At 40.7% G+C, this 13,179-nt stretch overlaps 1 protein-coding gene across 3 annotated transcripts in view; it reads left to right on the top strand.

The window, feature by feature from the left end:
* The window catches only part of LOC141016312 (tensin-3-like), a 35,482-nt gene extending 22,639 nt beyond the window's left edge, over positions 1-12,843 (top strand). For all 3 annotated transcript variants that reach the window (XM_073490601.1, XM_073490600.1, XM_073490599.1), the window contains 14 exons: positions 3,590-3,735; positions 3,828-3,960; positions 4,083-4,166; positions 6,721-6,853; positions 7,167-7,705; positions 7,809-7,895; positions 7,990-8,121; positions 9,537-9,632; positions 10,568-10,645; positions 10,850-10,927; positions 11,133-11,301; positions 11,392-11,460; positions 11,679-11,708; positions 11,838-12,843. In XM_073490601.1, the coding sequence (XP_073346702.1) occupies positions 3,590-3,735; positions 3,828-3,960; positions 4,083-4,166; positions 6,721-6,853; positions 7,167-7,705; positions 7,809-7,895; positions 7,990-8,121; positions 9,537-9,632; positions 10,568-10,645; positions 10,850-10,927; positions 11,133-11,301; positions 11,392-11,460; positions 11,679-11,708; positions 11,838-11,982 (1,919 nt within the window). In that variant the 3' untranslated portion in view covers positions 11,983-12,843. The remainder of the gene's footprint in view (positions 1-3,589; positions 3,736-3,827; positions 3,961-4,082; positions 4,167-6,720; positions 6,854-7,166; positions 7,706-7,808; positions 7,896-7,989; positions 8,122-9,536; positions 9,633-10,567; positions 10,646-10,849; positions 10,928-11,132; positions 11,302-11,391; positions 11,461-11,678; positions 11,709-11,837) is intronic.
* The last annotated feature ends 336 nt before the right edge of the window (positions 12,844-13,179 follow it).

The following is a 13,179-nucleotide window of genomic DNA, read 5'->3' as shown; positions in this document are numbered from 1 at the left end:
GGGCTAGATTTGGCTCACCCTCACAGGTTATCAAGTTCGTTACGACTGACTCAAGAGTATTCCTCCGAGGTACAATGGCACTCCACAGATTTCTTAAGCTGAAAACCAGCGAGGCAGAGAAAATGCAGAAAGCTGTCTGGGTGTTAGCAGTGCGTGAATCACACTCATGTTCGTGTGGTTGCAGGGGGGGGGGGGCACAAGATGGGGAGGCCTGAGGAATTTCCAAGAGAGGAACAAGTGAGCCCGGAGGCAATGTTTTTCCCATTTGATTCCAGAAGCATACCTGTCTGTGCATATCAACTACACAGAAGCGTCATTCCAAGAAACAAATGCCCGAGGCTCCAACATAGCCAGTATGAAAACAACCTGTAGGAAGTAATGGATTGTTCCTTTTAAATGTTGTCTCATATAAGTTTGCACTGGTGACAGGAGTCATAGCACTGAGTCATTCTGGTTAAATTATATGATTTAATGAATAATTCATTTTGACTTTTAAATCAGTTCAATTCACTTTCAATTCACTTTCAATTCACTTTCAATCTTTCAATCTTTATGACTGACTCAGGGTTAAAGACAGGATGTTCCATAGAATAAATTAGGAGGAGGCTAACAGTTCATATTAGTGTCTTACAAAGAGACAACTGTACCAATGTCTCAAAAATGACATTATTTTCAGAGATATTAAAGGATAAGTTCACCCGAAAAAGAAAAATCAGTCATATCTACTCATGCCGATGGAAAGTCAGGTGAAGTTTCGTAGTCAGCAAAGCATTTCTGGTGCTTCACAACAACAAAACAGCGTTACAGCAAAACATTAAAAAAACCCACCAAAAGCCCAAAGTCTACGTAAGCACTGAGATACCAGATTAATTTGAAAAGATGATTTATATATCGTCACATGGCCAAGCTTGTCCAGCCACTTCAGATGTGGTGCCCGCTAATGCTTTTAGATTCACAGCTACAGGGAAGACTTTGGTTTCATAACGGGTTTAAATAATTTGCAGAGCCATTTTATGCATTTTTTTCTTCTTTTGGTCATTTTTTTTAACATTTAAAAACAAGACCCCATCTACTTTAGCTGTTGAGGAGGATGCTGGAACGCTGTGCAACGAAGCTCCAGAAGTGTTTTGCAGACTACAAAGCTTGACCTAACTTTCCCTTGCCATGGGGATGAGTAGATAATGACTGATTTTTCATTTTCGGGTGAACTTGTCCTTTAAGTAATATTCTCAAGTCATCATTATAAGCTGTTTTAAGTCTCGGTTAGCTTTTTTGTAGTTTGACCACAAGTGTGCAGTATAAAGTCGTGTACAGTATGCTGCTAACAGACATCTTTACATGTACTAAACTTGTGAGAGCATGTTTGCTTGTGCGTACATCTTGCAGCACTGCCTATAAATATCATCATCATCTGTCAGTTGTTCTGTGATAACATGTGTTTAACCTTGATACTGACCTTAAGATTGAAGCTATTTTGGCTAAAGTTTGCATCCAGTATCCATTTAGTTATAACTTTTACTAACTGTTTACTATTTTGTCATTAATTCATTCATTTCCTCTCAATTGTTTAACACCGATGGCTGTGTGAAGGAGGTGTAGTAAAAGAGAAGAGAGAGATGAAGGTGGGAGGTTACAGTAGTTATGTTGTGTCAAGGGAACTGGGGATGTCATGCGGCAGCTGATGAAAGGTGACAAGAAGTCAGGAAGGTGGGGGCTGAGCTCCACCTGAGGCTCAAGTAAAGTAAAGCTGGCAGGAGAAACTTCATGACTCCCAGGATGCAACATTTTAATTATGTTGATATTGAGTTTATTCAGCACCTTATGTTACTATCAGTATTCACTTGATCAATTATTGTGTTTTTATTATTATTACAACACACAATCAACATACTGTGAATGTGCCAGTGTTAGCCTTCTGGCTGAGGTTCAACTGCAGATGTTTTGAAACCTATGAATAGATGAATAACTTATAGCATAAATAACCAGATAAAAATCAAATTAATTAAATACCTGACAAGTCAAGAAGCTGCCTTAATGCACTCCTGCTCATTGATTTGAACCAGCTGAAGACCTTATGGTATGGTGTTGCCACACAATACTGAATTTGTCCTCAAACCTCTACTCCTGAGTGCATATTAGCTCACATAAACTGACAGTGAGTCATTAAAGAGAGTTCAGATGCGTTCAGATCCATGCTCGCTTGTCTCATGACTGTTTCTCATGCCTCCTAAAAAGAAAACACATTCTCTGGATCTACACAGATCAGTATCAAAATCCAGTAGAGGGATGTACAATAAAAGTGATGCATGTATGGAGAAACACTGCCAAGTATGCATGGCACTGTCTGTGTCATCCATACTCGCCCTAGACAAAGTGACTAATGATCCCCGGCATTAGCACTCTTGCTCCATTAGCATTCTTCAGAGCTGAGAGGTCGGAGCTCGCTGGGAGGGCTCAAATTAACACCCTGGTGCTGAGTGGCTTCACTCTTCAGAGTAGTCACAACATTGAACCCCCACCCCCACCCCACACACATACACACACACACACACACACACACACACACACACACTCCACACCTTCCAGCCCACCAGCCAGACCCCTGGCATTCCTCAGCTGTCCACTGAAAACATGTCAGCTGTAGACACGACCCCAGGGTGCCTTTTACTTTATGGACTGACCAAATTAAGATGTCATCGATCGTTAACTTTTTACATGGTCATGAAAGTAGCCACGCCAGTTTACAAAGTTGTCTACATCAACGTGTGAATTGAAAATAGTGTGATCGCCAGAGCGCACAGTTCAATTTAGTAAAGTGCAATTCAGGATGTTTGTTTTCTATGTTCGAGCAAGCTATATTCAAAACTTAAAATTCCACACATTAAGAGTGCAGTGAAGTCATCATTTCACCCTTTCTTTAATGATCAGCAATGTAAAAGTCAATGTATAGTGAAAATATGGAGGGATATTGAGCCGTCTTTCAAGGTATAACAACATATTCGATAACCTATTAGCTGACATTAGCGTTCAACCACTTCCTAGCTAATGTTACTCTTTAATTACAACCAGTGTGTTTTACTTCCTGGTTCAAATAAATGTGTGTTGATGTTTTAGAATTTGTGCCTTTCGAATCACATCACGTAGCATATTAAATGGTAATGTTAGGAAGTGGTTGAATGCTAATGTTAGCTGTTGTCATATAGAAGCTAACAGGTCCAAAATATGTTGTTTCACCTTAAAATATGGCCTGATTTCCCTCCAGATTTTCACTAACCATTGTCTTCTCAGATTGTGATCAATGAGAAAGTGGTGAAATCATACCTATGTCAGATTACCTGTGTTTATAGGACTTGCAACCTAGAACACAACAATACGACAGAGGAAAATGGCTGCCATGTGGTCTTTTAGTACTTTTTAGTGATGGTTTTTATGCCATATTTCTCAACCATGGTCCTTTATCAGAGTAGAAAGACATTGTGCCTCGACTAGAAGAAGAATTTTGTGTACTTCACTTCCTTGAAGGCAGTCATCCTGTAAATCTGTTAACATTTAATGATCTGCTTTCTGCTGTCCACCTGTGTGTATCCAGCTGTCCAGTCCGGTGAGGGCCGTTTGGGTGTCACGCGCAGTCTGAGTCGCCAAGGAAGTGATGTCACAGATCACCCAGGCTTCTGGGGTGGGACGGAGGACTACAGGGGCCAGCGGACGTACTCCCCCTGTGTGTCACAGTCACAGGTAAATACAGCATGTGTGTGTCTTTTTTTCCCTCACTCCATGTATCTCTCTACTGTCTGTGGTTGGTTACAAGTGTGTGTTGTCTGTTACAGCATCACATGTTGTTCAGGAGCGACAGTGCTGACTACAGGGCTCAGGGCCCAGACGTGGACAGTGGAGTCGAGGCTGGTAGTGACATGACTCCGCCCACTCCCGCCTTCCCCATCTCTCCGCCAACACCTTATGGTAATTATGTTTCCTGTGTCAGTGTAAATAGGTTTCTCTTATCTGAGCATTTGATTTTGCATTTATTTGTGACCAGCTTTGTTTGTTAGGTTTAATTAAATGTCCCTTCTTTGTGGTTTCAGTGAAAAATATTTCAGAATTGACCCACCTCAGGCAAACACCATCTCCTAGCATGCAGTCTTATGGAGGCTACAGAACAGACCACGGTAGGTTCAAATCCCTTCGAAAAGTCAAATTTAACACACTATTTTGAGAAAAGAGAACATCCCATGAAGCTGTAATCTTCAATCTGAGGGAAGAAAGTGGCCTTTATTTGCATTTTAACAGCAGCAGAAAAGACCCTGGGAATAATTTGCTGGTACATTACAGAATCCAGAAAGGTCATTACCTTGTGAACTAAAAATATCACTTGACATTTTTCTCTACGCCTATGAATTTAAAGGTGCAATATGTAAGATGTACGTGATAATCTTAGATTAAAATATTCAAAAATTAACCCAAATTACCAACAAAATGTGAAGAAAAAACAATTTTGACTTCAGATGAATGTGTTGCAGAGATATTAACTGAAGTTAACATGCTTACTACTTAGCCCCAGCCTATTCTGTCTGGTCCCAGTCCCTGTCTGGCTGTTTTTACTAGGAGGCTGCTGAGCCCGGTTGCCAGTGCTCCAAGCTCCCGGTCCGGGCAGACTCGAGTCAGCTATAGGGCCATTAGCTGCACAGCTAACTTGCTAGTAGCAACAGCCAAATAGCTTCTGAATAGAGAATAGTAAGAGGAAGTGAGCGGCCATTCTGGTGATATTATAGGACTGACACTATAATAAGTTAACCAGTTGACCAAGTTGCTGTGAAGAACTTTAAGACCCTCCTTCCTGAATATCAAGTCTGCTCTGATTGGTCAGCACATGCATGAGCCAGCAATGCTAACAAACTAGCCACTGGGCATAATTAAAGCAAATGTGTGACTCTGTGATGTAGTGTGATGTCACAAAGTCACGCAATTAAATGCGAGACTACTGACGAGGCGTTTCAGGAGCAGTGTTTTCTGTGGGAGAAGGGAGCTTCTGTTGGTGCAGACTTTGACCATTTTTATTTTCAAGATCTTTTTCACGCAAAAGAAGCTATATAAAACAAAGAAGGAAAGGAAAAATAAGAAAATGCGTAAGAGGTCTCCTCTAAGTTTATTTTCCTTTTGTTTTATTCTATTCTTGTTGTCTTGTGTTTCTCCCCCCTAAACCAATTAAATGTAGCGAGTGACAGAAAGACATGCAGTGAGTGGTAGGTAGTTGCAAGAGTCTTCTTTCATGTGTGTCCTGTGACTGCATGTGTGGATCCACTACCTCATTAAAACAGAGCTATTTCAGGTCCCTCTTGCTTTACCTAATAATGGCAACATTGTTGTTTGTGGAATTTGAGCGGTTTGAGACAGAGGCCGAAAACAAAGACGCCTCATGAATGCAGAAGCGGGGAGATTCCCAACCAGTCTCTGCCCTTCATGTTTGGTTTTTGGGGAATGTCTGCGTGGTCACGGCCTCGAGAGAACCTTTTTTTTTTCCCAGACTTAACAGTGTTGTTCTTTAGACTAAAACTAAGTGTCCTTTGTTTCTTTTTGGACAGTTTTGTTTTTCTGTGGTGTTTATCCGAGGTGGAACACACCCTGGCTGGAAGATTCTCAGAGATGGAAAGAGTTGTGCATTTATAGCATTTTGTTGACTTTGATGTCAGTTTCAAAATCCTTTCATGTTTAATTGTTTCCTCAATTTTCATCAAAGAACTATTGCAAACAATATAAAACTGGCTGGTGCCTGTTAATGATGATACTGAACGTTGCCCCCGAGTTAGCTGTAGTTCATTTGATATGTTTTTGGACCAATGTTGTCATGGAAAAACAAGATTGTGCACGTTGGGAACTATGCAGATGGATGATATCTCCATGAACCCAACCTTTAGTTTCATTTTCATTCTACTTCCGATTCAGTTGGACTTGTTTCCACAGTCATACGCAGTATGATTAAAGGTTGTCAGGCCTAGAAGCAGATATGTGTCCCTGCTGTGCCTCTTACCACCTCAGACACCCAGGCGAGAATTACCACATTCAGTCCTGCCACATCTCCATGGTTACTGTGGGTCAGGAAGCATGACACAAAAAACTTTTCTTCCCCCATGAAAGTGTCTCTGTGTACACAGAGGGGAAATAGGGATGAGAAGAAACCAGCAACTCTTTCAGCTTTGCACCTCTCGTTCCTTTAAAAGTTTAAAAACAAGAGAAAACCTGGCTGGAAAACTTCAGTTGGAACATGAGCTTTGGATTGGGGCTGATTTAAAAAACAAAACAAAAAAAGAGAACGCTTTTAGATAATTATGTCAAAGGGCTTTTCATTTCTAGCTCCAATGGAGTCTGATTTGTGGACCCTTTCGGTTGTGGCAGGGTAAATTGGTGATTGGTTTTATATAGATAGATGGCCACGCTTAAGGCCATGTGGACAGTTTTCATTTAATTTCAACTCCAATATTGACGAGTCCTCTCCCAGGGGATTTCTTCTACACTCCATTTTCCATATCACTTGTTTCATCAAGTTAATGTTTTCTTATTTTAACTCTAAGTTTGTTTTGTGCAGATTTTCTTTCAGTGATTATTGTATAGCTATGATTTATATCTAATGCATTTGTATTTATTTTGTATTTTATTCAACATTTGAAACAAAAATTCATCTGATCAATAAATGCTGCTTGATTTGATTTTCTTGCTCTCAAACAGAACCCCGGGGATATTCAGAGATGATCAGTCACGGTGGAGTTGACGGTTTACCAGACTCCTCCATCAACTGCCACAGGACGCTGAGCGCCACACACTCTGCTTCTATTGTTGGGACCCTTCAGCGGACGGACAGGTACCGATCGGTCCGATTCCGAACCTTAAAGTAGAATTGACCATTTTTTACTGCTACAGAGCAGCATTTCCAGAATAAACTTAAGACTGTGGTGTTGATTCACAGTGGGATTGACAGTACAAGCAGCACTTTTAGTTACAAGTCCTCTGTGTCAGTCTCTATAAATAAATTTCTATCCACTTGTTTTTATGTTCATTTTCAATTTGCCCATATGAATCAGAAATCAGAAAATTGAGATTCAACTGTTGCACTTTTAATAGTTCTGTTGTTTAGTATAGTATGTTTATGGCCATTGTTTTTTTCCCCCCTGAAGTTCATCGATGAACCAGTCCTGGCCAGAGCATCCCGTCCTGAGCCGCCACTCCTCTCTGAGCAGCTACGCCTCTGCCAGACAAACACCTCACTCCATGTCACTGGACTATGGCCACCACCCCCACATCCACCCTGCCCCCAACGCCCACAGCTCCCCTCGGAGCAGCCAACGAAGCCGCATGGCTAGATACGCTGTCAACTGCAGTCCCGCTCAAAGCTTTGACGAGCAGGAAGACTCAGGTCTTGGCTATGGCACAGACTGTTCAAACTCCACCTCTACTCTGCTGGGAAATGGGGGCATGGACAGGGAACTTTTGACCACCATAGACGGGCAGAATCAGTTACAACTGCCTCAGATACAGCCCCCGCTTCTGCCCGAGAAGAAGAGGGCGTCAGACGGGGAGCATTCGCTGGGAACAGCGTCTCCAGCCCTCAGTGGGTTCTCGAGTCCCCACAGTGGAAGCTCTCTGAGTATTCCCTTCCCCAATGTTTTGCCTGACCTCTCAGCTCAGATGCCGGGCACAGCCTCACCTCTGCCAGGTAAGCTACAGTCTCATAATGAATCTAACAGCCTCATTGGTGTCACGTGGCTTGCACACGAACTAAAACTGTACTTCATTTTTTTGTTTTGCATGTTTTCTAGATGTATTGGCCAGCAAACAGGTTACTGTAAAATTTGTGCAGGACACATCCAAATTCTGGTACAAGCCAGATATCTCAAGGGATCAAGGTAGGTTTCCAGTGTTCACTTTAGTTCCGAGGTAATAAAAGAAAAGAGAACTGATCTGTAGATCTGCTTCACCATCATGTTTCTCTTCATGCAGCTATATCAGTCTTGAAGGACAAGGAGCCTGGCTGCTTTATCGTGCGGGACAGCCATTCCTTCAGAGGGGCCTATGGACTGGCAATGAAGGTGGCTACTCCACCACCGTCAGTTCTCCAACAGACTAAGAAAGGTACAGTGGATGCAAATGACAACCTGTTTGTTTTAAATAGGGAGTTTATTCTGTTTGAAATTAAGACCAACTTTAGTATTTATTTCTCACTGGACCCTGGTAACGTGGGGATGACTGCTGATAATCCTCCTGACTCCAGCTCCATATTTGATACACAGACATAACACTGGGCTCAACCTGTTGATCTCATTCCTGGAAAGAAAGCTAATAAGTGTATTTCCCAAAAGATTAAATTAGTCTTTCATTTATCATAGTTGAGATCTCAGAGATCGGTCCAGTATTTTCAGACTCCCTGGGAATCATACATCACACAGTCACACACAAAGCCATCTACAGTTACAGCCCACTGTACTCACCTGCGTGCTGGAACATGAGAGTCCCTCCCTCTGTTTGTGTGTGAGAGCTCCTCACTCTGTGTTTCTCTCCTGGGCATCATCACGATGAAGCCAAACAGACCCCTTTTGCCTGATAGTCTTAGATGTACAGCTAATGTTTCACCCCTGAACAAAGGATGTGCCGGGTCCATAAGCCTACTCTGATCCCAGGGCCCTTTCCTGGGAAGCTGTCTGCCCCACATAACTCTGTCTGCTATATGTGTAATATCCAGCAGCTCGGGTCAGAATTGGCCGCTGAGTTATTTACTTCTTAGTCTGTTTGTTTAGCATATTCGGGAATTACGGGGGGGGATTTTTTTTTGGAAAGGAAACAAAGTCTCCAGAGGAATCTGGCCAAACATTCTCTGGCCATGTTTCAGCATGAAAACAAAGGCTGGATTGAGTAGTGATAGAGATTCACACATCATTCTTCCTGTTCAAAAACAGGCCAATCACGCAATGCGATGTGTATCAGAAACGAGTTGGATTATTTACGAGGTGTATTTTCTGTCACAAGCCACACAGGATTCAAAGGATGCCCTTATGCCCTTCCTGCACCAGCCCAACCACAGCGTTCAACCCTTTCATTTCACCCCCCGTCTCACACCTGTCCTTTTGTTTTCCTTCACCCCGTCGCAGTCCAACGGCACCTGTGGTGACATCATGACACGGTCCTTCTCCGCACTCTCAGCTTAGGGCATTGTGGCTCCTTATAAGTGTGAAACCCAACCCACCTTAAGGAGCGGGCCTTTCTCCAAGCCTTTGTGTCAGGACATTCCTCACATAGATTCCTCATGCCCCCTTAGAGGCGCGTCTGTTGAATCGTAATCCCATTAATCTCTGGAGAGATTGAATGTAGTGATTCAATCTGTTTTATGTAACTTTTCAAGGCAGGAAAATAACGTGTTGTACTGAGGTAAATGCTTGGGAGCTATTATTCAACTGGTGTCAAATAGAGGACAGACCTAGAGACTATTTTGTGAAATTAATTATCTCTCGTATCTCTTTCTGTATCCTCTGTGTCCCTTTTTTAAAAAACAGGGGGTGATCTATCCAACGAATTAGTTCGCCACTTCCTGATTGAGTGTACACAGAAAGGAGTGCGGTTGAAGGGATGCCCTAATGAGCCTTATTTTGGTGAGTACCTAGTTTGTTAAAACCTCTTCCTTTACAGCTTGTTGACAAGAGTGACACTTCCTGGCTGTTTGGCTACACTGCACCAAAGTCAAAGACTTCATGCACCATACTGCCCTCTATTGGTCTGTGGTGCATTGTACCACTTCCCAGACTTCACTGATTTAATTATGTAAAGTTCATTGCATTACAGATGTGATGTAGTTTCTTAAATTGCAAACTGAATAAAACAAAAAGAAGTGACAAAGTTACATGAATCACACAGGCCAGAAAAATATTTAACTACATCCTGATAAAGAAATACAGTCAATACAGTGGTCAAAAGTTTATGTACACTTTTAAAGAACATGTACCTCATGGCAGTCTTGAGTTCCACTGCTTTCTACAACTGCTTTAAATTGTTTAAACTTTTTAGCTCGTGCAACTTAAATGTAATAGTCTACTTTACTTTGTGATTCTGAGGTTCATCAGTTTCCTGACTTTTTTTTAAAGCAAAGTCAACATTTAAAATATACAGTGTAGGATATGCTTGAATTTGCATATATAACATGAAAAATATTTAATTTACAAGAAATAAAATTAACTAAATTAAATAATCTTGATCAAAACATACAATCAAAGTTATTATGAACAGCTGGTAAAATACACAAAGTGACAATGTGGGTATAAAGGAATATTGTAAATTTTTTTTTTTTTTACAATTCTATTAATATTAACAATTTAGAGGCTTCAGAAGTCGGGAAATGTAAAGGATTTGTAACCTTGAAAGTGCTTGAAAGGTCCTGAATTTTACTCTTAAAATGTAAATTGAATGAACCCTAATTATGTATGTGACAACTGCAAAAATGAGGCATTGTAAACAGTCAGGAATATTGTGTAAAGTATTAAAAACAAGACATAATATTGTAATATTGATTTGATCTCTTGTTGTTCTACAGGAAGCTTAACCGCGCTGGTTTGCCAACATTCAATCACCCCCTTGGCCCTGCCCTGCAAACTCATCATACCTGACAGAGGTAAACGTTCAACGCCAAGTCAGTCACAGGTCTAATTTTACAGCGGAGGATTATGGTTAGAATAGAAAATAAACATTATTTAGGTTTTGCGGTGACCCAGATCTGCCGATCTGTCTGCTAAACTGTCTGGTCATTCGTTTGTTGATGTTGTGGGTTTTTTCCTGTATAATCTCACTGACGTTTTTTGCTTTTTCTTGTTCACAGATCCTCTTGAAGATGTTGTGGAGACTACCTCACAATCAGTCACCAACTCTGCTGCTGAGCTGCTAAAACAGGGCGCAGGTAATCAGGCGTCACTTGCTTCGAATAGACATTATGACAGAAATGATGGCATTGTACATAAACACTGACTTGTTTAGAAATTAGTGCTCATCCACGCATTTTTTCTTTGTCCTGTTATTACGGACTGAGTCACCGAATACATTTGCTCTACTCTGCTCCTACTTGCACCTGTGATCCGAGTGTAATTTGAATGTGTGCTCCCCAGCCTGCAATGTGTGGTACCTCTGCTCCGTGGAGATGGAGTCTCTAACGGGCGTCCAGGCGGTGCAGAAAGCCACCAGCATGACACTGAGCTCCAACCCTCCACCAACCTCTACTGTAGTCCACTTCAAGGTGTCCTCGCAGGGAATCACCCTCACTGACAACCAGAGGAAGTGAGTGCAGCAACGGGCATATTCACATCATGCATACAGTACATGCAGAGACCTTCATCTCACAATAACCAACCCCGTTTCTCCCTTTAGGCTCTTCTTCAGGAGGCACTACAATGTCAATACGGTCATATTTTGCGCATTGGATCCTCAAGATAGAAAGTGAGTATTGCTGATTTAAACTTTTTGTGTGTTTGAAGGGCTATTGTTAAGCAGACCCGTTATTATTGCGTTGAAATCACAACAAGGGCAGGTAATGCAAAAACTGAAGAAAAAAGAATAAATTGCACATTGTCACTGCTAATTTAGAATGTGCAAGCTCAAAGTAAGGTTCAGTGTAACAAGCCGGTAACACTATTATCTTCTTTCTCTGCTCACAGGTGGAAAAAGGACGGCTGCCCTTCAGCAAAGTAAGTAAACTGTCATTATTATTACATTGCTACAACCAGAGCAGCATTAAAGCAGTTATTTTAAAAGTGACGTGGTCTGTTTGAGGCAGATGACAGTGCTGTTATCAAGCATTATATCTACTTGTGCAGGATCTTTGGCTTTGTGGCGAGGAAAACTGGCACTTCCACGGACAATGTATGTCACCTGTTTGCGGAGCACGACCCCGAGCAGCCAGCGAGCGCCATCGTCAACTTTGTTTCCAAGGTGATGATCGGCTCGCAGAAGAGTAAGTAGGCCCGTGGACTGAGCTGAACACCTGGAAAAGACTTACTGAGTGTAGAAGCAAGAAATAAAGACTTAAAGGCTGAATAAAGAACAAACTGTATGGACTGAAGATGATGATGACCTGGACTTTAACCCTGGATATTAACTGGATGTTACATACATAATGACCACTTACCAGCACCAGGACATTTAATGACATCTTTTAATATAAGAATATAAATACCTTTTATTCTGTTGTTTTTCTTTCTTGTAAAATAAACTGTAAAGTAGCCAAATAAGAAAACAACTAAAGCATAAGAAATGTGTAATCCTTTTTTACTGGTGTTCAACTGTAATGTCTTATGCAGTTAGATATATTCTCAACGTATTTTAAGTACATAACAAAAAGGCTGCTTTTCTTATTCCTGCGTAGCAGTTTTATGAACAAATCAAGAAAACCCTACCTTGTTGCATGTATTTTTTTCTAATATTTAACCAAAACAAACTTTATTCAAGCTGCAGTGGTGCAGCTTAACCAGCATGTAGTAAAAAAATGCAGAAAAACATCGCAGAAAATATGTATAATTTGGGACTTTGTGATAGGCATCATCGCTAACTGGCCTATCTTATTTTATCTATGCAATGTAAAATGTTTATTTTTTTAAACCCACGGCCTTCTGTACATGTGCAGCATGTATCTGGCTCCTCTGAACATGTTTAATAACCTTTTTCTTAAGGTGTATGTGAATATGACCACTTTTAAAGCTGTCTGCAACATTTTAGTAAAAGTGTGCAGGTTTGTGATGAAATGAGAGAAACCATAGAAAATATTATAACTAAACCCTATTTTATATATATATATATATATATATATATATATATATATATATATATATATATATATATATATATATATATATATATATATATTGACTCGACATGGTTAAAAACACATCAGTACTTTGTGCCAGATGCCAGATTTTAACTTTATGTTGTTCTATAAACAACACTGCAGTGTTTCAGGATCAACAATGTATCAATGCCCTTATTTTTTAAGTTTGATTTGATATATAAAAAAAGACATAAGCTGCTATATGGAGTATAAATGCTGTAATTTCGTTGGTCTTTTAAACGTTCTCATAAGAAAGAAAAGTGCACAGTGTTGGAATTAAACAAATAAATGAGTCATGTCTCTGTTACATTAACAATGGTACATTGTATCTGTAA

This window comes from Pagrus major, chromosome 21 (genome assembly GCF_040436345.1).
Source record: "Pagrus major chromosome 21, Pma_NU_1.0".
NCBI lineage: Eukaryota > Metazoa > Chordata > Actinopteri > Spariformes > Sparidae > Pagrus > Pagrus major.
The sequence above is the reverse complement of the archived record's forward strand: the minus strand, read 5'-3'. Positions and strand labels throughout refer to the sequence as shown.